Consider the following 25,023-nt stretch of genomic DNA (forward strand, 5'->3'; position numbering starts at 1 on the left):
GTGGCGATCGAAACTGGTGGTGGCTGGTGGAGGAGAGAGCTACTGATGGAGAAGATGACATTGTTAGTTGGTTTGGGCTTGGGGCTTGGGCCTTAGGTGGTTTAGTTGCTGGGCCGAAATTTCTATTTTTGGTTGGGCCGGACCACATAGTTGCTTTGGGCCATTTTTCTATTTCTTTTGTTTTGGGCCAAACTAAATAGAGTGTTAGGCAGTTTCTATTTTTTTTGGTTTGGGCTAGATTCTATTTTATTTTGGGCCGACCCATTTGACTTAAAATGGGTCAAGGTGAGTCTTTAAGGATTTAGACTTTTGGGCCTCGATTTCGGGCCTTGGTTTTTGGGGCTGTGTCTTGTTTAATTGGATTAGGACAATGGGATGAATTGTTTTAAACATGGGTCTTTAAATGTTTAGACTTTTGGGTTTTGGTTTCGGGCTTTGATTGTAGACTGTTGACTATTTAATTATGCTACGTTTTTATATATTAAATTGTATGGACAAATCAAATGCTAAAATGCTGTGGAAGCTTGTATAAATTTGGTTGTCATTATCTAGGAAAGATTTGACGTTGATATTGTGTATATTTTGACACGTGACGAGATAGAAACTTTAGGAGATATAATATTCCTAAAACACTATAAAAATGTCTGCGATACGTTTGAAGCAATTGTGACATTATATAATATATGTTGGGATATATATATATTAAATGCAATAGTTTTGGATAAATAAATGTATAAACGCTCAATTATTTTATCTGTGAGATGCTACTAGGAGGTAGTAGAGTATTTGTGGATATTTCCCACGGGAGTGTGGCGTAGTGCAATAATATATTGGCACGTGAAAGAATGAAAGTGGTTAGGAGATATAATTGAGATATTTCTAAATATTGTGGCTTAGTGCAATAAGGTATTTGACCTGCACGTGATATAATGGAATTATTATGAGTCATAAATGTATGACACCTGAATAAATTACGTAACGAAAATCCTAAAACCTAGCTACCACAACTCATGTGATTTGGCCCTAGTGATGGGCGTATGTGATATGATTGGCCCTTCTGGCATTTCAGTGAATCTGAATGGCCCTTCTGGCGTAAGTAATGTGATTGGCCCTTCTGGCATTTCAGGGAATCTGAATGGCCTTTCTGGCGTAGCCGAATAGTGGCTTGATTATTCCGTTCGCAAAATTAGAACGAGATGTGCGATATTTTATGCCGACTAGTGGCAGTACTTACATAATGGCTTCCGTGTGAGGGTTACCTGGTGTGCGGCATCCCGCTCAAGATAGTTACGCACGGAGTGGTTCATTATGTAAGGGGAGGCATGTGGATGTACATGTTCGGTGTTGGGAAGCGATTGTGGTAGCCAGGGAAACTAGGTAAGACATAGATACGACGTGATTTTAGGGACACGCAAAGAAAGCCTAAAATAATATAATTATGGTAATATGTTGGTTAATGATATATCTTTAAATATATGATTGTATATGGCTTTGCAGAAGGGTGGGTCAAACTAATTACTTGGGCAGAGACGACCCACTCTGTAATTGAGCATGAAATGCGGTACGTATATAATATGCTTGGTTGGTTGGTTATTTGTTTAGTTAGAACCTAAGGCGCCTCGATGGAGGAACTACATGCCTTATTTATTATGCGTATAGTTTGTTGTGTGGTTAGTGGGAAGTTAAGGCGCCTCAGTGGAGGAACTATCTGTCGTAATTATTGTACTTAAGGATGTCGTATTAGTTGTTGGAAGTTAAGGCGCCTCGGTGGAGGAAATAACTGCCTTATGGATTGTGTAAATATATGTATAAGTATATGTTGTATTTTAGGGCTACTCACACCAGCATTGTTTATAATGCTGACCTGATTTGCATGTTTGCTTATCGGGTGTGTTCATTAAATGAACATAGTTGATAAGTCTTGACAGGTTTAGTGTTGAAGAAAGTTGGTTGCAGCTTGTGGTTTGCGTTAGCATCGCATTTCAAGATAGGTTTTGTTTTCCCTTGAGGTGATATAGATTTTTCAGTTGAGACAATGTTATTTGTATTTTTATTTGTAATTTTTAATAAAGAATTATTGAAAGGAGAGTTGTAATCTAATATTATTTGTGAATTTTTGTAATGAAGAGGACTTTTGTTTAATTGAAATTTTATTGGTTTTTAATTATCCGCATATTTAAACTGTTTATGGGTTTTTGGGAGTTGAGAGTGCGTCACACCTCGAAGATCGAAGAGTCGGGAACAAATATTGTTTTTCCGAATTCTGTCGAAATTCGGGGTGTGACAGAATACCTCGTACAATTTATTACTAGTGTTAGTCATGGGGTTGAACAATCTATTGTTGATTCAATCGCTATCATTAAGTATAAACTAGAATATAATAAAGGTTGGTAAAAGAGAGTGAATATTTGAGTGATAAGTTTATCAAATTAGAGACTTTTAACTTTCAAGGAGGTAGTGGTGAGTTTATGCTAATGGGGGAGGTGGAAGAATAAAGTGGTATAATAGATAATATAATTTGTTAATAGTGAGTTTAGAGCATCATATCTTTAGGAGTAAAACCAAAAAAACACCAAATTTTTTAACCAAACCAAAAAAACACCAACCATCTTAGGAGCAACATCAAATTTTAGACATCAAATGACGCGGTTTTAGTAAACCGCGCCATTTGGCCCATGCGATTTTCACAAAACCGTGCCACTGAAGCCCATCTAACAGGCCCAAGCCCACGCAATTTTCCAGAAACCGCGTGTTATAATCATTTAACCCTCTTGATCCTGCAAGGTTCTCTTCTTTCATGTTCCCTCTAATCCTAAACTCATCTCCTTAAGCCAAAAAAAAAAAACCAAAACTCTTGACGATTTTTCAATGGATCATTCATCTTCTTCTGATTCATCTTCTGATTCTTCATCAAGCTCGAGCTCGAGCTCTTTAAATGACAACACTGCAATTAAAACTCGTAAATTAGTGGCTATTGCTTTACCTTTGGTTCGACATCGTCTGAGTTTATTGCATCAGCAAGAAGCGGAGTCTTCTTATAAACCACATGGTGGTTCGAAGAAAGGAAGAAAATGCAAGAATCGTTAGTATGAGGCAACATTGGCTCGTATAAATGCTAACTACTTCAGCGCAAATCCTATATTTCGTGACCACGACTTTCGACGCCGATTTCGTATGGGGCAGTCGTTATTTACTCGTATTTTCAATCATCTTAACCATAATGTACCTTATTTTCAACAAAAAGTTAATAGTGCAGGTAAGTTTGGGATTAACCCAAAAATCAAAGTAATTGCTGCTATACGAATGCTTGCTTATGGGTCTTCAGCTGATCTAGTAGATGACATGTTACATGTTGCTGAGCCAACTGTTCATGAATGCATGCGCTATTTCTGTGATGGAATTATTAGAATTTTTGGAGGTGAATACTTGCACAAACCAAATGCTGCAGATATTCAGCGTTTGCTTGAAGAGTTTGAGGAACACGGATGGCCTGGAATGCTAGGAAGCATTGATTGCATGCACTGGCAATGGAAGAATTACCCATCCGCGTGGCAAGGGTCTCACACTGGCCATGTGCATAAACCAACAGTGATTTTGGAGGCGGTTGCTTCTTGTCACGCCCCGAGACCCAACACACATCCCGAGGACGTGGAATGAATCTCGAGGCGGTCGCTATCCCGATTCTACCGAAATTTCGGCAGAGTTTTCTTTGTTTAATCGACATTCGTAAACCCTAAAACCTGTCATAATCCCTGGACATCTCATAATTCATCCTTCCAACCATATATATATTCAACAACCATATATACTACTCTTAACTTTAGATACTACAGGGATATGACGGTATATCTACAAAACAAAGAGAACCGTTGCCAAATACATCGATTATTACATCAAAATGACCTAGCTCTCTATATATACAACAAAAGAAACTAGTCTCTTTCTATACAACCAAAAGAAAAGAGATATGCTCTCTATATACAACAAAAGAATAAACTAGACTATCTCTATACAATCCAAAATATGAACTTGACTCTGTCTCTTGTCAAGCATAAGGAAATCCTCCCAAATCACCATAACCGTCATCACTAGGGTTAGGAAAAACCTCCTCCGCAACTGGCTCGTCTGAAATGTTAAGTAGGATGAGCAAACAACTATGCCCAGTAGAAACGCACATAACCAATAATAGACTACTTATAACAAAACAGTTAAAACATGCAGGTTTTTATAATAATATCAAAATATCGTGACTATACAATAAATCACTAGCTAGCATAAATCATATCGGCATGCTTCTTTAATATTCAAAATATAGCTTTCACAACCATCATACAACTATTGTGGCCGTTGCATCCTATTAGAATGGTAAGGGTACGACCGGGTAATTTCAACCGATCGACAGTAATCTCGTTCAAGATTTTCCAGTGTGAACCATGCACCGGGTGTTTTTCTGATTTTACCGGGCAGGAGATGAAATGTCGTTGTTGTGTTCGTGACACACAAAATCCCCAAAGCTTTTAGGGCTCGGGGTGGGCCCCGACCACTTAACCCCCATACGGATCGTCACCTAACTTACGGTGGTCAACCGTTCGACGACCGCAGATCGCCGGGATCCTCGACACACATCCATGAGTGGACTAAACTCTCACTCTCTCGCGTCCTAAAACCTCATCGAGGTAACATGTAACCCCACACAAGCTAATCACCATACAAATAAGGGACACGCACAAGCATGGTTATCTAGAAAAGTAGAAAAAGGAATTCCCGGACTACATCCAAAGGATGCATCCCTTTAAAGGTGGCCCACCACCGTTGAATTTAGAGCTTAACCGCCCGCCTCGAAATGCGACAACAGTTCCTTCTTTATAGGAATTCACAATTCCTTTTCTAAATCCCCTCGTGATAAGCATAGTAATATATCTATACTCGTATTACCGGTTATTCCCAAATACTATAGATACATATTTAGTTTTTCTTTTAAAAGTGTTGGTTCTGTATGTGTGAGTTCCTGGATTTCCCCTATCGATCACATACAACCTATGACTCCCAAACGGGCCAGTCATAGTAAATGACAATCGATGATTCCCAAACGGCGAATCATCATAAATAACAACGAAACTCTATCCCGGGGACAATCCAGAACCTCACACATATTTACAAACAACCGGGTAATCCTTACCCGCATTACAAAATCCATCCCTCTGTCTCATTACAGAGACAAGAGATGAGAACCCTTCCCAAAACCAGTTTTACTCTTTTTAACAAAGAAAACAAATCCCCACTACCCCGATTTTTTCAAAAACCATTTCACACGAAAGCTATCTATATATATAGTTTATAGCGAGTAAATACAGTGCAAAACATGAATATCATATATACATGCATGGTTGATATGCAACTATCTATTTCCAATTTAAACAATTCAAATCATGTATGAAAATAAGCATGCTATATATTGGTATGTAGGTTCCTACCTTAGCAAGCTCCGTTCTCCTCAAGCCCACTTAACCAAATCCACTCGAGATCACTCCTATAACATCAAATGTATACGTCGGTCGTTAGAGTTTATCAAACTAACGAGGAAATTCTTATCTACGAAAGTCGAGAAGAATCTCGACGTTAAGAATTTGGTTTCGGGTAAATTTTCATCTAACTACCGTTAACAGAGCTATAGGCCATTTCTGGCACTGTTACTCTGACAGTCTCTACGAAATATTTCGAGCCACTGCAGACCCACACGTCAATGCCAATCATATCGCGTCCCATAACGATTAAGATTTTTCTCGATTCCGACAACAACAACAAATTCCACTCTTCCATTCACATTAACTCCAATAATCAACAAAATCTTAAACGAGTGTGAACTAACCTAAATTCTCTACAATAGATTGAAGATACCAAAATCCTTACCAAGTCAGTAAACAAAATCGCTCCTCTAGCTTTCTTCTCTATCAGTTTCACTCCATTCTAGCTCCACCAACAGTTACTGTCGACATTACAAACACCCCCATTCAATTAATTTCATCCATACACCCCTAATCCATCGAAATTTAGTTTAAATATCTATTTAGGAAGAAATTAAACTCACCTTTTACCTTGGTACGATGCGATTTCCAGAAATTTCGAATCCCCACTCTCGCGTTCAGTGTTGTCAAGGTTTGGGTGTGTGGAATTGAAGTTTTAATCACCGAATTTTTGGTGAATTTGGTTTCTCTCTCCTAGGGTTTAAGAGATTGGGTGAAATTGGAGAGAAATTTGGTGCGATTTTTGATTTGGGGAAGTTTTGGTTTCGTGTGTTTTTGGTTTGGTGCGATACGGGTTTTTTTTTTTTTTTTTTTTTTTTTTTTCGATTTCGTTCTATTTGGGCCGATATATTAAGGCCCAAGCCCCATATATTCCAATTAGGCTTAAGGCATAATTAGACTTCGCGTCGTGATTATTTTTCTGACCCATCCCGCTAAATTTAATCTCCTACATTCTATCTCACCGCAGGTTATAACGATAACTCACTCATGTGTGTAAGCTGTTAACTCGTGCCAGCTTCGACGCAGAAAAGCCGCTAACCGACATTTTGTCAAATTTTTCTCACAAGATTTGCTTATCTAACGTGGCTTAGAAGTCTGAGGTAAGTTTCATTAAGTTACGTACGTTTGAAATATAACCCGACCGACCAATTACAGAAATGTCCCTAGGTTAATTATGAAATTTACGAAAATACCCTTAGTGCGAATTTGAGTCTTTACACTTCTCATAACACGTGGATTTGGCATGCTTTTTTTAGAATGGCGGGTTCTCACAATGATCTTAATATGCTTGACCGCTCACCAATATTTGATGATATAGTTAATGATGAAGCTATTCCTTGTAACTACACTATGAATGGCCATCATTATGATATGGGCTGTTACTTGGCTGACGGTATTTATCCTAATTATGTCACCTTGATTCAAACGATTGCTAAACCGACTGTTGCATAAGACAAATATTTTACAAAGAAGCAAGAAGCTGCTAGAAAAGACATAGAGCGGGTGTTTGGTATATTGAAGTCGCGTTGGGCTATTTTAGCCAATCCGTGCAGGTTATGGTATTTGGAGACCATGGCTACTGTTATGAGAGCTTGCATCATTTTACACAATATGATTGTGGAAGATGAACGCGAAACGGATATCCCGCAGTATATTCCTGAGTATGAAGTGCCATGTAGAGAAGGTGCATATGAAGATCAACGCCACTTTGTTCTATCTCATTGGGCATTTGGCGTCGAGAGGGTTCGTTCAAAAGTTGTTCATGATAGATTGAAGAATGACTTGGTCAAGCATTTGTGGAGTAGGCGTGGGCGGCGTGGTCAGACTTGATTTCTATTTCAATTTGCATTTCATTTGGACTTTGTGTTTATTTATCCTTTCAATTTCTATGTATTTGTGGTTTTATGAAAGGATTTGTGTATATAAGAATTTTGAAAATACAAAGTAGACTCTGCCGAATTTTTTTTAGAATGATAACAAATATAAAATTAAAAGAAAATATTCAATTAAAGTACATTTTAATTAAAATCAAAATACAAACTCAAATTAAAGTACGTCATAAATTAAAAGACAAATTAAAAGACATACAAACTCAAATTTAGACTATGCACTACTTTGATTACTACCAATAATATTGCCAAGTCGATTCTTCATTTTTTGTAAAATTTCTGCCCTTTTGAGTTGCCAAATTTCGCACTCATCTTCGGGTAATCCTTCTAATTTCATTCCTAGTATTTTTGCATCATTTTCATCTTCTCGAACTCGGAGCGCATCTTTCTTCAATTGAAGTTTTTCGAATTCCATCTCATCTTTCTTCAATTATCTTTGAGCTTCCAATTTATAGTCTTCTTTGGTGGTTTTAGAAAGTTTCACCAGAAAATCATCAAGTTTCTTAGCGGATTCCTCCACTTTAGAATCACTTTCTTCTTTCTCTTTTTGCCTTCTTCTCTTTTCTTCTTTCTTTCTAACAGGCCTATCCTCAAGCCCATCAACTTGGTGTGGATCATAATCCATTGGTTGAGTTGTCGCAGTTGATATTGGAACTGATGAACCTCCTTCCCCACTGTTTGACTTCGACTTTTTGGTGGGTCACAAATCATTTCTCAACTGTAGCCTCTTCCATTTGGGTGAGTCTTTCACCATATTATAGCATTGCATCCACTTCCAAACGCCATTATGCATCCCATATGCACTTATTGCTTCCTCAACCTACCAATTAAGAAAAAACTAAATTAGAATTGAAAAATGTATTTGTAAATCAAAATAATAAATAAAAAGTAAATACTTACAATCATATTGTCATTATAGCCACTTGGAGGAGATGCTTGAATCTTATAAATAATAGCATGAAACTTGTTGATATTAGCTTGAATGAGAGTCCAACGGTGTTTCATGCCCGTCAAGTTGCGTTCGGTCATTTTTCTTAAATTTGCATGAAATGTATTTAGAATCCTACTCCAAAAATTGTTTGACTTTTTCTCATTTCGTACTACACTATCTTGACTAACTTGTAGCCAACTATTGGTGAGAGCAACATCTTCTTCTTGTATCCATGAAGCCCCTCTAGATTTTGCTTTTGGTTCTTCACTAGCCATTGTTATTTTAAGAGTAGAGAGTAGAGAAAAGAAATGAGTGTAAAACTATTATGTGAGTGTTTCAATTTATAATGTTAGAAAGATATAGCCGTTTTTTGCCCGTTTCTTCATTGAGAGCACGCGGTTTTGGAAAAACCGCGTGGTATTGTCAAAACCGCTCCATAGAAGCCCAATTAGCAACCCAAGCTCATGCAGTGTTGGAAAACCCACGTGGTTTTGCCAAAACTGCGTGAGAGATTTGATACAACACCAAAACTGAAACCAAATTTTGGCCTATTTGGTGTTTGGTTTGATGTTTTTTTAGTGTTTTCATCAACATGTGACTATCCTGAAGATGAAAAAATACTAAATTGTTAGAAATTTGGTGTTTGATGCTAGGAAAGTATTACTCCTAAAAATGCTCTTATAGACGTAACAAGGAGAGAATATTAGCACTCTAAAATTATTGTTTAATGGTACCAAGAACATAAAATTGTACACCCCAATTAGCGGCTAAGTTTATGTCAATTTAGAGTTAGTTATTGTATTTATGGTCAACTACCAATTACATGAAAGATGACATCATAATTAGAGCATACAATTGGAATTATAACAAATTTATGCCCTTTATTAAATGCTCAAGTCTTATCTCAAAATTAGGGTTTGACCACAAACTTTAATTGTAAATTAGGATTTGGTCATAAAGGTAAATATGTCAATATATAAAGGGTTATTTAGGCTTTAGTCCTACTTTTTATGGGGTATTTAGGCTTTTGTCCTAAAATTATCGATTATTAGGTTTTAGTCCTACTTCCATCTCCGATTTTCTCAAATGACCAGAATACCCTTAGAGCATGTTTATCACGCGACTTGAAATTGCATAAAAGTAGGACCAAAACCTAATTTACCCAATTACAGGAGGGGTAAATCCTAAAAATGAGATTCGGACATGCACTAAACTCTAACATTTTCTTAACTTACATTAAAAAAAAATGTATTTTGGGAAAAGTCATTGTATTACTTTTTTGTGCATTCTCTTTCTCTATAAGTCTTAATTTTAAATTGTTCGACTACGCAACACAATGTTGCGTTCATTGAGTCCTTTGAATTGGAGTGTTACATTCATGGGATTGAAATCCGTTCTGTCTTGGGAGGCAATTGTTCATCAACCTTGAGCACCGAGAGGGAGCAAATTTGTCTTAATAAGGACATAGTGATTATCACTAGGATCGAATTTAATCATTGGTAAATTAAGTTAGTTTGTTAAACTAAAGGTTTGTTCATGACATATTTGTTGTATCAATTTGATTTTTTTGTTTACTTAACAATAAATATAATTTTATAATAAGTTTCCTACATAAATTACATATGTCATTCGATCATTGATAGCGGGGCTATACAATAATGTCCATTTAGTTTTAATCATAAACATTTTAAAAGCGGGGCTATACTTGTAAAACCAACTCTGTGTAGTAGATTCTGGGCTCGCTAAAACCATTTATGGGCTTGGGCTTTTATGAGCTGGAAGGTCTCTCTGTCTACATGGCACTCTCTTTAGAGAAGAACCTCAATTCGAGCGGTAAATTCTTCACTATATATTTGTATTAAACACGCGACTCGTCAATATTTGTATTTTTATCTTATGAATATAGCACTCTAATTCAAAGGACTCAATGAACAAACATTGTGTTGCGTAGTCGAATAATTTAAAATTAAGACTTATAGAGAGAGAGAATGCACAAAAAAACAATGCAATGACTTTTCCCAAAATATATATATATTTTTAATGTAAGTTAATAAAATGTTAGAATTTAGTGCATGTCCGAATCTCATTTTTAGGATTTACCCCTCTTGTAATTGGGTAAATTAGGTTTTGGTCCTACTTTTATGCAATTTCAAGTCGTGTGATGAACATGCTCTAAGGGTATTTTGGTCATTTGAGAAAATTGGAGATGGAAGTAGGACTAAAACCTAATAATCGATACTTTTAGGACAAAAGCCTAAATACCCCATAAAAAATAGGACTAAAGCCTAAATAACCCATATATAAAATATGGATGGGCAACCGTAAATTTTGGCCCAAATGCAATCCAATTAAAAAATGGCCCAAAAACTAAATAGGCCATAAAATAAAATAACTAAAGAAGAAATTGTTAAGACCAATATTCTATTCTAACATAGTAACAGTAAAATCAGAAGTGCAAATTTAAGGAAATATGTTGCTGGCTGGATCTCCAATATAGTTCACAGTCGTTCTTTCTTGATTGGGCTTGGAGTTGGAGGGAATATTGGTGGGAGCAAAAAATCACTGCTAGAGGGGTCTTACAAAGTCGAAAAATAAATAATAAGATTAACAAACTCGTCATTTGCCTCTTCAGTTTCTCTTGCCTAATCTCAACCCTCAGAAGCACAATTTATAAATTAAACACACCCGCAACAGAGACTTGACCAGGTGAAATAACTCATAAGTATTCAAAGTTTTCATTTGCTGAATTGCTTTATTATATTTTATAATCTTTAAATTCTTAGAATGAAACGTTTCCATCTTTTGTTTGCTTTCTATTCATTTTTTTTTCTACTTAGATTTGGCTCATGGAGAAGGAGGTCGATGACAATCCAATTGAATCATCATTAGGTGAACTGGTAAGACACAAAATACATCCATATTCACATCAGGATCTCACGAGCTTTACCGAGGATTTCACTATTCCACTAGGCTCTGGTGGGTATGGAGACGTCTTTAAAGGTAAATTACCTGGCGGTATGTTAGTAGCAGTTAAAAAACTGAAGAACGATATCAAGATGGATGCCATGAAAGACACATTCATAGCTGAAGTGACAACAATGAGTAGTACTTCCCATCGAAACTTAGTTAAACTCTTTGGGTATTGCTTTGAGGCCAACATGAAAGCACTTGTCTACGAATACTTAGAGAATGGATCTTTCGATAAGATTTTATATAAGAACCACCTTAATTTACCGTGGGAGAAGCTGTATGATATTGCAACTGAGACAGCAAAAGGCCTCTCGTATCTGCACGAGAGTTGCCATGATCTAATAGTTCACTACGACGTAAAAGCTGGTAATGTGCTCCTTGATTCTAATCTTATCCCTAAGGTTGGTGACTTTGGATTAGCTAAGATTTTTCATTGGGATTCAAGTCATATATCTGTCATTGGATTTAGAGGAACTACAATTTATACTGCCCCAGAAATGTGTATGGGAATGCCAGTAACTTCCAAAAGTGATGTTTATAGCTTTGGCATGCTACTGTTTGAAGTTTTGGGGAGGAGGAGGATTGTCAAAGGCCAAAATTGGTTTCCTGGTCACGTTTGGGAAAAGTTTGCTAAGAAACAATTGCACAAAATTTTTGAGGAGTGTGGCATTGAGGACAAGAATATTGAAAAAGCAAAGACTTTATCGGGCGGTCGTTATGGGTGTACTCAGCAGAAGCCAGGTGACAGACCTACCATGACCCGTGCAGTGCAGGTTCTTGAAGGAACATACACCTTCCACAACCTCCTAATCCGAATTATCTTTACAGTGAGTCTTCAAGTGCAAGCAACATGACAGGTGGTTCCACGGAAAGTTGTGGACCACTCACTTCTGATAAACGGTAACATCACTAGCTGTAAAATCTTTCTTTCTGAAATTGAGCATTGATCCTTGATACTGTTGAGCATCAGTCTTGAAAAGATTTAGTTAGACAACTTCTTTTGTATTTTAATGCTAATTGAATTCCATGACACTTACAGTAAACACAACTTATTTACATGAAAATTACTATCAATTAACAACTGTAATAACTGGTTTATATATACCAGATTTTTAAGGTTAGGAGGGTCTGCATTACCCTACTATCCTTTTTCAATATATGTTACTAAAGGTCCTTTTTTTTTCAGGTTGTCTGAGAAATGCCCTATCGCGGGAGAAGAGGATTCAACTTTGAGACCATCTTCTTCTAAGAGCGATCTAGTTGATCCGAAAAGAGAGATCGATAAAATTGGTTTGGGTAATAAACTGTTACTAGAGTCCTTCGAAAGAAGGTGCCCACCTAGAGGCAAGAATGATGTTGTCCTTTACACATGTACAAGAGGAAGTCAGGAAGCCGTTCAAAATTCTAGAAATATTGTTGAACGTCTACGAATGAAAAGAATTATGTTTTTTACACGAGACATTTCTGTGTATTACAGTTATAGGGAGGAATGGGTAACATTGTTTGGGGAGAAGGATGTAGAGCCTCCTATAATGTTTGTCAAAGGAAGATTAATAGGTGGATATGATGAAATATTGAAGTTGGATTCCGATGAGAAATTGGAAATTCTGCTATTCTCTTTGGTGGAATCATAAGAACAAAAATGGACCAGAGGAGTGTGAAGCAAGTGGGGAAGATTGTTAGGTGGAAGGCATTTTCGTTTAAAGCAAGGGTAGATGCAGCACTGACGGGTTGGAGCAGTGTAGAGGTTTGTTTGTTGGCACGGAAGCAAGACTTCCTCAATAGGAATATCCAAAGAGAATGAGATGTACATGTATGACGTAATGACGATGGCTCTTTTGTCTTGGAGAACCTTGATGATCTTGGCCTTTGCAGAACAAGGAAGTAAGTCGGCATACCTCACAAGCAAGTAAGTCGGCATACCTGAGGCCAAGCTAGTATCAATGATGAACTGACCAATGAACCTTGTTGTGCCAACAATGAGGGTTCGGCCCACATTGGCTTCAAAATGAATAGGAGAGGCAGTTGGGGCCATGCTGCTGGTACTATTGAGGAATGACAAAGTACTTACATCAGGTTTAAAATGGTGAGCACTGGGTTTGTTTGTCTATGTTTGGGCATGTTTCATTGCCTAGAGTAGCAACTTGAAAGAGATAGAGATAAGTTGACAAAATTGTGGGGCGTTTCCATGCAAGTAAAGGTGATAAGATGAATGAAGATAACAGCAGATCAAAGAACAAGCTGATGAATGGTAGCTTGGAAATTCTGTTATTCAATTCTCTTTGGTGGAATCATAAGAACAAAAATGGACCAAAGGAGTGTGAAGCGAGTGGGGAAGATCATCAGCGGGATGGCTTTTTCGTTTAAAGCAAGGGAAGATTTTCCTTTAAAGCAACGGAAGATGCAGCACTGACAGGTTGGAGCGGTGTGGAGGTTTTGTTTGTTGGCACACGTACAATCATTCTCAATTCGATGGAATTGGACAATTGTTTGATCTTAATTAAAGGAGATTTTCAATAATTTTGCTTGTTATACACGTAAGGTGTTATTTCTTGGCTTCGTCCGGTCATTAGTAGCTTGTTAAAATATATTGAGAACAAATATCAGTTTTTAAATATCTTTTGGCCAACGCATCTCTGTTTTTCTTGACAAAAACACATTACACGTCTCTAGATGTTACAAGTATTATCAGGGTATGTGCAGCAGTAACGTGATCCTAAGTCCTAACCATGCTTCTAAAGCCACCATTTTTAAGCTATTCATTATATTTCACTGGCACTGTGATCACTCATCTAGCTTAGAACTTTAGAGTAGTATTTTTTTTTTTATTGTTCAAAACTTTTAGTAGTATTAAACACGAATGATGTAAGAGCAATCCATAACGATTCATCAAGTAGGCCAACGTATGCCGTCTATTGCATAGCAAGGTCTTCGATTTTTTCTACAAGGACAAACTAGGACCAAAATATTCTCCTGAAAACCTTTTCAAACACCCACCGGAGTACCGGACCCATCTAAGTACTATAAAAAAAAGTACTATAAAAAAAAAGGGGGGTTAACTAATATTACTACCCCCAACCCCCAACTAAATGGGAAATTAGGGTCTCTCTTCTAAATAAAAAAAAAAAAAAAAAAAAAAATCAAATTGGGTTGACCGTATTTTTGTGTGTGTATTTGGAGAGAGACCCAAATTTCCCATCAAGGGAATCAAGGGGGTAATACCAGTTCACCCAAAAAAAATGACCTATCTAAGTAAAAAGAGCCATCAAAAAGTATTTTCAGAATAGAACTTGTGTTCAATAAAACCATCTTCGTTTTTTTCTTTTTAAGTTGATATATCACGTCTAGTTCTCATTTCTTACAAAAATGAGGTGCTGCACAGCTGAATTAGGAGCACCCTTATAGTCTACTATCTATATACTAAAGCAGAGACCTTTAAAGAAGGATTTTCTCTCTCCTATGTGACACTCTAATATGAGAGTTAGCTTTTTTTTCTATCTTATGTGGCACTCTAATATGAAAGATAATATTTTCTAATAGTCTCCCACGTACATGGAACTCTTTGGAGAGTTTGAGTGTATTTATAATTCTTATATTTTGAGAGTTTAAGTGTATTTTCAATTCTTATATATTTGATCAAATAAAAAAAAATTACTAAAAAAAATAGGTAATTTGTAGAAATACGAATCAAACACTTTTAGTGTTCCAATTCTTATATATTTGATCAAATAAAAAAAAAATGCTAAAAAATAGGTGATTTGTATAAACTAATTTCTTATTACAAATCATACAATTTTAGTATCTATGATAAAACACCGACTTATTTCGAATATATCCTTAACATGGCTTCAAAACATAGTTAAAAACAATTATACAAAATATATAATAGAAAATGAAAAAAAATAACGGCAAAACAATAATGATAAATATTTTAAAATATATATAATATTGAATGAAACTAACGACAAAAAACAATTAATGGGGAACGGAAAACTGGATGCAAATGCATCGAACTAACCTCAAATAATATTTAACGGGAAATCGAAAATTGGATGCAAATGCAAGCATTAAACTAATCTTAAAAAGTAATTAATAGAAAATCAAAATATGGATATAACTGCATTAAACTAATCTCAAAGAATAATTAACAAAAATCAAAACTTGGATACAAATACATCAAACTAACATCAAAAAATAATTGTCGGAAAATCGAAAACTGGATGCAAATGCATTGAGCTAACCCTCAAAGATTAAATTAACGGAAATCGAAAACTGGATGCAAATCAGTATTGAACTAACCTCAAAGAAAAAAAATAATTATAAATTGGGAACATAATGCAAATGCGGGAACTAATCTTAAAAAATAATTAACGGAAATCGAAAACCGGATGCAATTGCATTGAACTAATCTCAAAAAATATATTGGATGCAAAATCTCAAGAAATAATTAACGGGAAATCGGAAACTGGATGCAAACTCATTGAACTAACCTCAAACAATAATTAACGGAAAATCGCAAACTAAATGCAAATGCAACTTTATCAAATAATAAACACGAGAAATCGAAAACTTGATGCAAATACATTAAACTAATCTCACAGAATAATTAACGGGAAATCAGAAACTGGATGCAAATGCATTAAACTGACCTCAAAGAACAATTAATAGAAAATTGGGAATTTGATGCAAATGTATTGAACTAACCGAAAAGAATAATTAACGATCAATCAGAACCGGATGCAACCGCAATGAACTCGATCTCAAAAAATAAATAATGGAATTGAAAATTGGATGCAACTGCGCATTGAACTAACCTCAAAATATAAAATAACGAAAAATTAGAAACTAGATGCAAATGCATTAAACTAACCTCAAAACATAGTTGGGTTATATGTTGTGGGAATGTCTCGATAAGTATAGTTTTGTATTTAAAATGATGTTTATCTTATCTCTTTCCAGATGATTAGGAACTCCTTGCTATTCAAGTAGCTTCAATATATATGAACTTCTCTTTATTAGGCAATCTCACAAAAAATTCAATTAAACTTCAATTATTAAACAAAACAAATGAAGTTGAAGAATTTTATCAAAGGTGAGTTTTTTTTTTTATGGAGAGTGAGGTTTTCACGCTATAAGAAATTTGGTTGAGTGATCAATATAATATTAATATATAATAGTTATGCATATTTGCAAATATTTTTAGAATAATTAATATAACAACACCCATTCGTAGATAATCTTTGAAGATTCCACATAGTGAGTCATGCATAATTTAAAGAATAATTAACGAGAAATCGGAAACTAGATAATCTTCGATGATCCCACATAGTAAATTAAGCATAATTTACTTTTTATGTCATGTTTTCAAGGACACTACAGATGGATCAATAGAAGTTGGTATTACACACCACATTGGATAATTATAAGGAAATTGGAAATTTGATTCAAATACATAACTGAGCTCAAGGAGTAATTAATGGGAAATCATAAAGTTTATGCAAATTGCATTAAACTAATGACAGAGAACTAACGGATAATTAGAAATTGAATGCAAATCCTTGAAAAATATTTATCGGAAAATTGGAAACGGTATGCAAATACATCAAACAAACCTCAAATAATAATTAATGAGAAACCGGAAACTGAATGCGAATGCATTGAACTTTACTCAAAAAATAATTAACATAAAATCAAAAACCGAATGCAACTGCATTGAACTAACCTCATAAAATAATTGGTGGGAAATCGAAAACTAAATGCAAATGCATTGAAATAACCTCAAAGAATAGTTAACGGAAAATAAAAAAACTGGATATAATTATATCGAACTAACCTCAAAGCATAAATAATCGAAACTAGATGCAGATGTATTAAACTAACCTTAAAGAGTTATTAACGGAAATCGAAACCTGATCCAAATGCAATGAACTAATCTCAAAGACTAATTAATGAAACATTAAAAATGGATGAAACTCAGACCAACTAACCTAAATGAATAATTAACGGAAATTATAAATTTGATGTAACCGCATTGAACTAACCTCAAAAATAATTAACCGAAAATCGAAACTTGATGCAAATGCATTGAACTAACCTCAAAGAACAATTAACATAAAATCTAAAATTATATGCAACCGCATTGAACTAATCTAAAAGAATAATTAACTAAAAACTAAAACCGGATGCAACCGCATTAAACTAAAATCGAGATTAACTAACGGAAATCAAAAATTGATGCAAATGCATTGAAATAACATAAAAAATGGTTAACTAGAAATCGAAGTCGGATGTAATCGCATCGCGACCGACCTCAAGGCATAAATATCCACTTTTTAGCCTTCTCATATGAATAATTACAAGTAATTATGAACCCAAAATAAAAGTGAGTTTATAAAAACAGGACTCTTACATGTATGCAAACCGTATAGAAATTGTAAACTATCGAACTAACCTAGAAAAACAATTAACAGAAATCAGAAACCGATGCAAATATATTGAACTAACCTCAAAGAGTAATTAACGGAGATTGGAACCTCGGATGCAAATGCAATGAACTAATCTCAAAGACTAATTAACTAAACATCAAAACTGGATGCAACTCAGACGCATTTCTAAATTAACTTTAATGAATAACTAATGGGAAATCATAAAGTGGATGTAATTGCACTGTACTAACCTCAAATAATAATTAACGGGAAATCGAAAACTTGATGCAACTGCATTGTACTAACTTCAAAGAATAATTAATGAGAAATTAGAAACGGGATGCAACATACTATATTAAACTAACCTCAAAGAATAATTAATGAAAAATCATAAACTTGGTGCAAATGCATTGAATTAATAACCCTAAAACATATTTGTATTTTATGTAGGGGGAATAAATGTCTCGACAAATATAGTTTTGCATTTTAAGCAGTGTTTATTATAATTATTTTTATTGTGATTGGGAATACCTTGCTATTCAAGTATCTTCAATATTATTTTCGCCGCATTAGGCATTCTCACAAAACTTTAATTATTAAACCTAACAATAAAAAAAAAAAAATTAGTTTTTTATCAAGATTTGGTGCTTCCTTTTTATAGAGAGTGGTGCAAGAAATTTAAATGAGTAATTAATATAATTTTCATATCTCATAACTATGCATAGTTGCTAATATTTTTTAGAATAATTTAATATAACGGCACCTGTTCGTAAGACACGTTCATATGATAAATCTTTTCAAGTGGGAGTAGTGTATTATTTGAGGATATGGAAATAATCAATCTGTTTTAGTGATTTGTACACATTAGTATGTAAGCCGAACGGTGATGATTTACCGCTAAATCACCATAAATCTAATAAAACTATTATACAAGCTAGATCGAGTTTAAAATAATTTTATTTAAAAATTACAGATTAATATTATAAACCACAAAGTGAATAGACTATCTCAATTTGATCCCTTAGTTTCCAAGTACTTATACACCATAATCGCTGTTCATTAACGTATTTCGGTTTATTTTCAATAAAAATATATTCTGATTCAAAAATTTGCCGCTAAATCACCATAAATCTAAGAAAACTATTATACAAGCTAGATGGAGTTTAATATAATTCTATTTGAAAATTATGGATTAATATCCTAAACCACAAATTGAATAGGCTATCTCAATTTGATCCCTTAGTTTTCAAGTACTTATGTATCATAATCGCTGCTCATTAACGTATTTCGGTTTATTTTTAATAAAAATATATTATGATTCAAAAATTTGCCGCTAAATCACCATAAATATAATAAAACTATTATACAAGATAGATCGAGTTTAAGATAATTCTATTTGAAAATTACGGATTAATATCCTAAACCACAAAGTGATGAGGCTATCTCAATTTGATCTCTTAATTAGTTTCAAAGTACTTATGTACCATAATCGTTGGTCATTAATGTATTTCGGTTTATTTTCAATAAAAATATATTCTGATTCGAAAATGTGTGTGAGACATTTTGTAAAGCATTTTCAGCCCACAAAATATTTAATAGATCCCGGGCGTATGTCCGGGTCCAAAATCTAGTTGAAACTCTAATAACATATACAAACATCCAGAAGCCAGAACATCAAAGTTTAACCAGAAGGAAATTTGGCCCGAAAGAAACTTGAAGCAGATTACAAAACCTCCGAGAAAACTTACACCGATTCTACCCGGTAACAAGATTTTAGTAATAGAGCTCGCCCTTGGTATTGAAAGGGGGATCTTGAACCAAATGATACTTTTTCAAATCAAACATGGAATCAAGAAAATCAGATTGATGTGTAATTCAGTTACATCTTCATCTTCTCGGACTAAAGGTATTCTCCACCATGAGTCCCGAAGTTCAGAGCGGAACCGAGAATGGATATTGAATGCGAGCAAAAGATTGAGATGAATGGAACACAATCACACACACACGATCAATCACTACATAATTAATGGAGCCCTCGTACAATGATAATATATGGCACGAGACACCGTTGTTCAGACTTCAAAAACATGGATATGCACATATCATATTAGGTACTGCAAGCCTGCAGTCATCCTGAATGGCAATAGCACTATAGTTCCAATTGAGACAACAGATTTTAATCAAGTCAACAGTCAAGATTTAGACAATGATTAGTTATAATTAGTTTACAATTCTGTTTTACTTTAGTTAATCGATTCTGATGGCGTGTATTGTAACCGCCACATTATAAATACTCTAGCAATGTAACAGTTCATTCAATCAATCAATAACAGATTCAGTTTTTCATTCTGTAAAATTATCTTGGTATCCGAGCCAAACACCTTCAATAGGTGACGATCAAATTTTGAGGTGAGTCCTCATTTTCAAAATCAATCTCTAAGGTTCAAATGGCACGAACAAATCAAGTCAATGTTCCTTCTTCATCGATCATCGATTGAAATCAACAAAACACCACAACTCAAATTGCTGATGCTTCTATTCCAGCTGAAACTACAATCAATGCTGTTACTGATGCTCAAATTCCAGTTTCAAGCACAATCGCTGATGCTCAATTCTCAGCTTTAGCTTCAAATCCAAATCTGAGTTCAAACTCTCAAATTCATCCATCTTCCTTTCAAGAATTTGGTGGTTTTAACAATCAAAATCAACAAATTAATGGTTTCTTTAATCAGAATTATGGTTATAATACTCAGAATCCAAATATTCTTGGTTCTAATGGTGTTCTTGGTTCTAATGGTGTTCTTGGTTCACATGGTGTTCTTGGTTCTAGTGCTGTTCTTGGAGCAAATGGTCAAGCTAATTCTTTTAGTAATCAAGCTGCAAGTCCAGTTAACATGATGAATATGAATATTCCTATGGTTGCACCACCACAACAATCAGCCTCATACTCTTTTCAGAATATTTCAAATATGGTGCCAATCAAGCTCAAGAAGGAAAATTATCTTCAATGGAGGTCTCTTTTTTTACCAATTTTCAATACATATGATCTTCATGGTCTTATTGATGGTACGATTCTTGTCCCTCCAAATTTTTACTCATAATAATGGAAATGGTAGCTTCAATGTTAAACCCAACCCGGCTATATTGCACGGGTGAAAAGAGATCGATGCTCATGATTTGGCTTAATGCCACATTGTCGAAGACTTACTTCCATATGTTGTTGGTTTATCCACCTCAAGGTCTTTGTGGTTAACTTTAGAGAAGAGATTGTCTACTATATCAAGGGCTCATGTTAGTCAACTGAAAACAAAGTCGCAAAACATAAAGAAAGGATCAACACCAATGAGCGTGAGTATCTTCAACGGATCAAATACTCACCGATAGTCTTCTTGTTCTTTGGGATTCACTTAGTTGATGATGATGTTATCTTTCATATCTTAAGTGGATTAACCGACGAGTATAAAACCCCTTTGCCACATCTATCGAGAACAAGGTCTCGAATGATCCAGTTTCGATTTAGATGAGTTACATGGTTTGCTTTTAAGTGAAGAATTAACTCTCAAACAAGTAATGGGGGTTCGGTATGAATCTTGAAATTTCATCAAGCTTTTGTCTGCTATGAATCAAAGATCAAAGAGGTAGAGGAAATGGTCAAGGTAACAACAGAGGTAGAAGTTACAACAGAGGAAATTATAATGGACACAACTCAAGAAATGGTAGAGGCTATAACAATGGTGGAAGAAATTTTACTGGAGAATATAATGGATCTAATGGCAGAGGTTCTGGAGGAAATTCAAATCACTACAATAACAATCCTTCAACTTCAAGTAACAATACAAGTAACAATACAAGGCCGCAGTGTCAAATTTGCAATAAATTTGGACACATGGCTCTTGATTGTCACAACAGAATGAATCATAGCTATGTGGGGAGAATTCCACCAGCTAAATTAGCCATGCTTGCCAGCTTTAATGAGACTTCTAACTCTGATAATGGAGGTGCTTCTTCAAGCAATGCAACTCACTCTATGCTTGAAATGATCATGACTCTTATTGGTATCTCGACACTCGAGCATCGACACATCTTACACCTGATCTTTCCAACCTTAATCTCCACAATCGATTATAAAGGTTCGGATAAAGTCATGGTCGGCAATGGACAAGGTTTGCCCATTCTTAATATCGGTTCTTCATTATTTCAAACTTCAAATTCTAATCATTCATTTCATCCAAAAATATCTTACATGTTCCTAAAATCACTCATAATCTACTTGAGTGTTCATAAGTTTGTTAGTGATAATAATTGTGTTTTAATCTTCTCTCTAATGCTTTCTATGTCAAGGACATTGCATCGGGGAAGATTCTTTTCCAAGGGCCAACTGAAAATGGTCTTTATCCTCTTCGCTTTACTTCTCTCGAATGCAGTCGGTTTCCTTTTGCTTTTCATTCCAATAAAGTCATCGCTTCAACTTGGCATATCTTGGCTTGGACATCCAAATCTGCCATTCTCAAAGAACTCATTCATGGAAAGAGTATTCCAGTTCAAAGTTTAAGCAAAATATCTTTTTGTAATGCTTGCTTGTGCTTTAGGCAAAAGCACCAAGTTACCTTTCTCTCTTTCTACTTGTAAAAGTGTAAATCCGTTGCAACTTTTACATGTTGATCTTTAGGGGCCATCTCCTATTTCTTCTTGTAAAGGTTATAGATTTTTTGCTACAATTGTTGATGACTTTACAAGATATACATGGTTCTATCCTATGAAATTCAAGTCTGAGTTTTTGTCACATTTCAATCTTTCAAGTCTATCATTGAAAATTTTCTTTCATTCAAAATAAAATGTGTGAGATCTGACAATGGAGGTGAATTCACAAGTAATGATTTTGAAGACTTTCTTTCTTCTTGTGGTATTATGCATCAATTCACATGTCCACACACACCCGAACAAAATGGTGTTGTGGAACGAAAACACAGACACATTCTTGATATGTCTCGAACTCTCATTGCTCAATCTTACATACCTTCAAAATATTGGGTAGAAATTTTCTCCACTTCCATTTATTTGCTGAACAAACTTCCTTCAGTCTCCTTGCATCATATATCTCCTTGGGAAAAACTGTTTAAACAAACTCCAGATTATTCTCTACTCAAAGTTTATGGTTGTAGATGTTTTCCTTGGCTCAGGCCTTATACAGCACATAAGTTGGAACTTAGATCTAAGTCATGTGTTTTCATTGGATATTCTCTTAATCACAAAGGCTATAGATGTCTTGATCTATCAACTGGAAGGGTATATATTTCAAGACATGTGATTTTTAATGAGGCAGAATTTCCTTTCCAAACTCATACTAACTCCAATTTTTCTACTTCCTCTAATGATTTGCTTAACTCTTTTCACAAATTTCCTTCTGATAATATTGAGTCATCTTCAACTTTTCATTTCTCCTTCTCAAAATTCAGACAACATTGTTACTACTTCACCCGGTTACATCATCTTCTAAACTATCATCTCCTCGGTTACACCACCTTCCTCAAATTTCATCTTTACCTTCAGTTCCTTTTAAATGTTCACTCTATGAAAACCGTGAGCTAAAGATGGAATTTTCAAGCCCAAAGTTTTTAATACAAGCAAACATCCATTACCTCATGCTCTACATGCAACCTTATCTCAGTTACCATCTACTCCTACTTGTCATACTCAAGCAATGAAAGATTCTAAATGGAGAGATGCTATGGTTTCGAATACAATGCTCTCTTCTCAAGACAGTACTTTGATATTAGTTCCACCATCTCCATTTTATAATCTAGTGGATAACAAGTGGGTCTTTAGATTAAAACAAAAGGTCGATGGTTCTATTGATAAGCATAAAGCAAGGCTTGTTGCAAGAGGGTTTCATCGAAGAGTGGAGTTGATTACAATGAAACCTTTAGCCCAAGAGCTAAGCTACCACAATAAGACTTGTCTTCTCTCCGGCCGCTCAAGATAATTGGGACATAAAGCGGTTAGATGTCTCTAATGCTTTTTGCATGGTCATTTGAAGGAGGAAGTATATATGACACAGCCTAAAGGTTTTATAGATCCAGAGAAGCCTACCTATGTATGCAAGTTGTTAAAGTCTTTATATGGGCTCAAACAAGCTCCTCGAACTTGGTATGAGGAGTTGTTTCAAGCACTTCTTAGCATTGGATTTCATACTTCACAAGTGATCATTCAATCTTTGTTTATTAAGAAGGAGTCTACATCAATCACTTATCTTCTAGTATACGTGGATGATATACTTATTACAGGAAATTCCAATTCTGATCTTAATCAAGTCATAACTCAGCTCAGCAGAATATTTTCTATGAAAGACTTGGGTCCGTTCATTATTTCTTAGGCTTGGAAATTCACGTAAAATCAGGATGGGCTTTTCTTATCTCAAACCAAGTATGTGTATGACTTGCTTCAGAGAGCTAATATGGTAAATTCTAAGCCAGTATCAACACCTATTTCTACTACATGCCGATTGGACAACACTGCAGGAGAATTACTAGCAGATCCTACTACTTATAGGTCCATTGTTGGAGGTTTACAATATCTCACCTGGACAAGACCTGACATCTCTTTTGCTGTCAATTTAGTGTGTCAATTTATGCACAATCCACGAACTTATCATTTGGAAGCAGCTAAGAGGATCTTAAGGTATTTAAAGGGCAGTATAACTCATGGTGTCTGGTTTAGGAAAGGATCACTGAATATTCAAGCCTATACTGATGCAGATTGGGGAGGATGTCCTATGGACAGAAGGTCTATAACAGGTTTTTGTATTTTCTTAGGTTCCAATTTAATATCTTGGTCTGCTAAGAAACAACACACAGTAGCTCGTTCCTCCACTGAAGCTGAGTACAGATCATTGGCACACACAGCTGCTGAAATTTATTGGTTGTGCATTCTGTTTAGAGATATGCATATTCCAATATCTCAATCTCCAATCATTCATTGTGACAACATCAGTGCAATATCTTTAGCCAAGAATCCAGTCTTTCATGCTCGTACGAAGCATGTCGAAATTGATTATCACTACATAAGGGAGCTTGTTCTCAGCAGTGTTCTTGAAATTCGATATCTATGCACTAAAGATCAAATAGCTGATCTCTTTACCAAAGGTCTATCTGTACAAAGATTTGGTTTCTTACTTAGCAAGCTTTCAGTTATTTCAAATCCCTTCAGCTTGAAGGGGGGAATTGAGACAACAGATTTTAATCAAGTCAACAGTCAAGATTTAGACAATGATTAGTTATAATTAG

At 35.1% G+C, this 25,023-nt stretch overlaps 2 protein-coding genes across 2 annotated transcripts; both read left to right on the forward strand.

Moving 5' to 3' along the window:
* The first annotated feature begins 3,303 nt into the window (after positions 1 to 3,303).
* LOC147479785 (PR5-like receptor kinase) lies at positions 3,304 to 12,096 on the forward strand. Its single transcript, XM_086578496.1, has 4 exons — positions 3,304 to 3,457; positions 7,150 to 7,268; positions 11,183 to 12,038; positions 12,089 to 12,096. The coding sequence occupies exons 1-4, from the start codon at positions 3,304 to 3,306 to the stop codon at positions 12,094 to 12,096; spliced, it is 1,137 nt and encodes a 378-aa protein (XP_086434622.1).
* Positions 10,827 to 13,874, forward strand: LOC147479786 (uncharacterized protein At3g28850-like). Its single transcript, XM_086580777.1, has 3 exons — positions 10,827 to 11,051; positions 11,183 to 12,215; positions 12,502 to 13,874. Exons 2-3 carry the CDS (start codon positions 12,166 to 12,168, stop codon positions 12,947 to 12,949), a joined length of 498 nt encoding a protein of 165 aa, XP_086436903.1. The 5' UTR covers positions 10,827 to 11,051; positions 11,183 to 12,165; the 3' UTR covers positions 12,950 to 13,874.
* Positions 13,875 to 25,023: the final 11,149 nt, after the last annotated feature.

This window comes from Coptis chinensis, chromosome 8 (genome assembly GCF_015680905.1).
Source record: "Coptis chinensis isolate HL-2020 chromosome 8, ASM1568090v1, whole genome shotgun sequence".
In the NCBI taxonomy this organism is placed as follows: Eukaryota; Viridiplantae; Streptophyta; class Magnoliopsida; order Ranunculales; family Ranunculaceae; genus Coptis; species Coptis chinensis.

Excerpts from the sequence above, each read along its gene's own strand:
- LOC147479786 (XM_086580777.1), top strand. The coding sequence starts at position 12,166 with ATGACAGGTGGTTCCACGGAAAGTTGTGGACCACTCACTTCTGATAAA. Across the intron at positions 12,216-12,501 it reads CCACTCACTTCTGATAAACG|GTTGTCTGAGAAATGCCCTA; the intron begins GTAACATCACTA and ends TTTTTTTTTCAG.
- LOC147479785 (XM_086578496.1), top strand. The coding sequence starts at position 3,304 with ATGCTTGCTTATGGGTCTTCAGCTGATCTAGTAGATGACATGTTACAT. Across the intron at positions 3,458-7,149 it reads AAATGCTGCAGATATTCAGC|ATGAACGCGAAACGGATATC; the intron begins GTTTGCTTGAAG and ends TGATTGTGGAAG. Across the intron at positions 7,269-11,182 it reads GGGCATTTGGCGTCGAGAGG|ATTTGGCTCATGGAGAAGGA; the intron begins GTTCGTTCAAAA and ends TTTTCTACTTAG.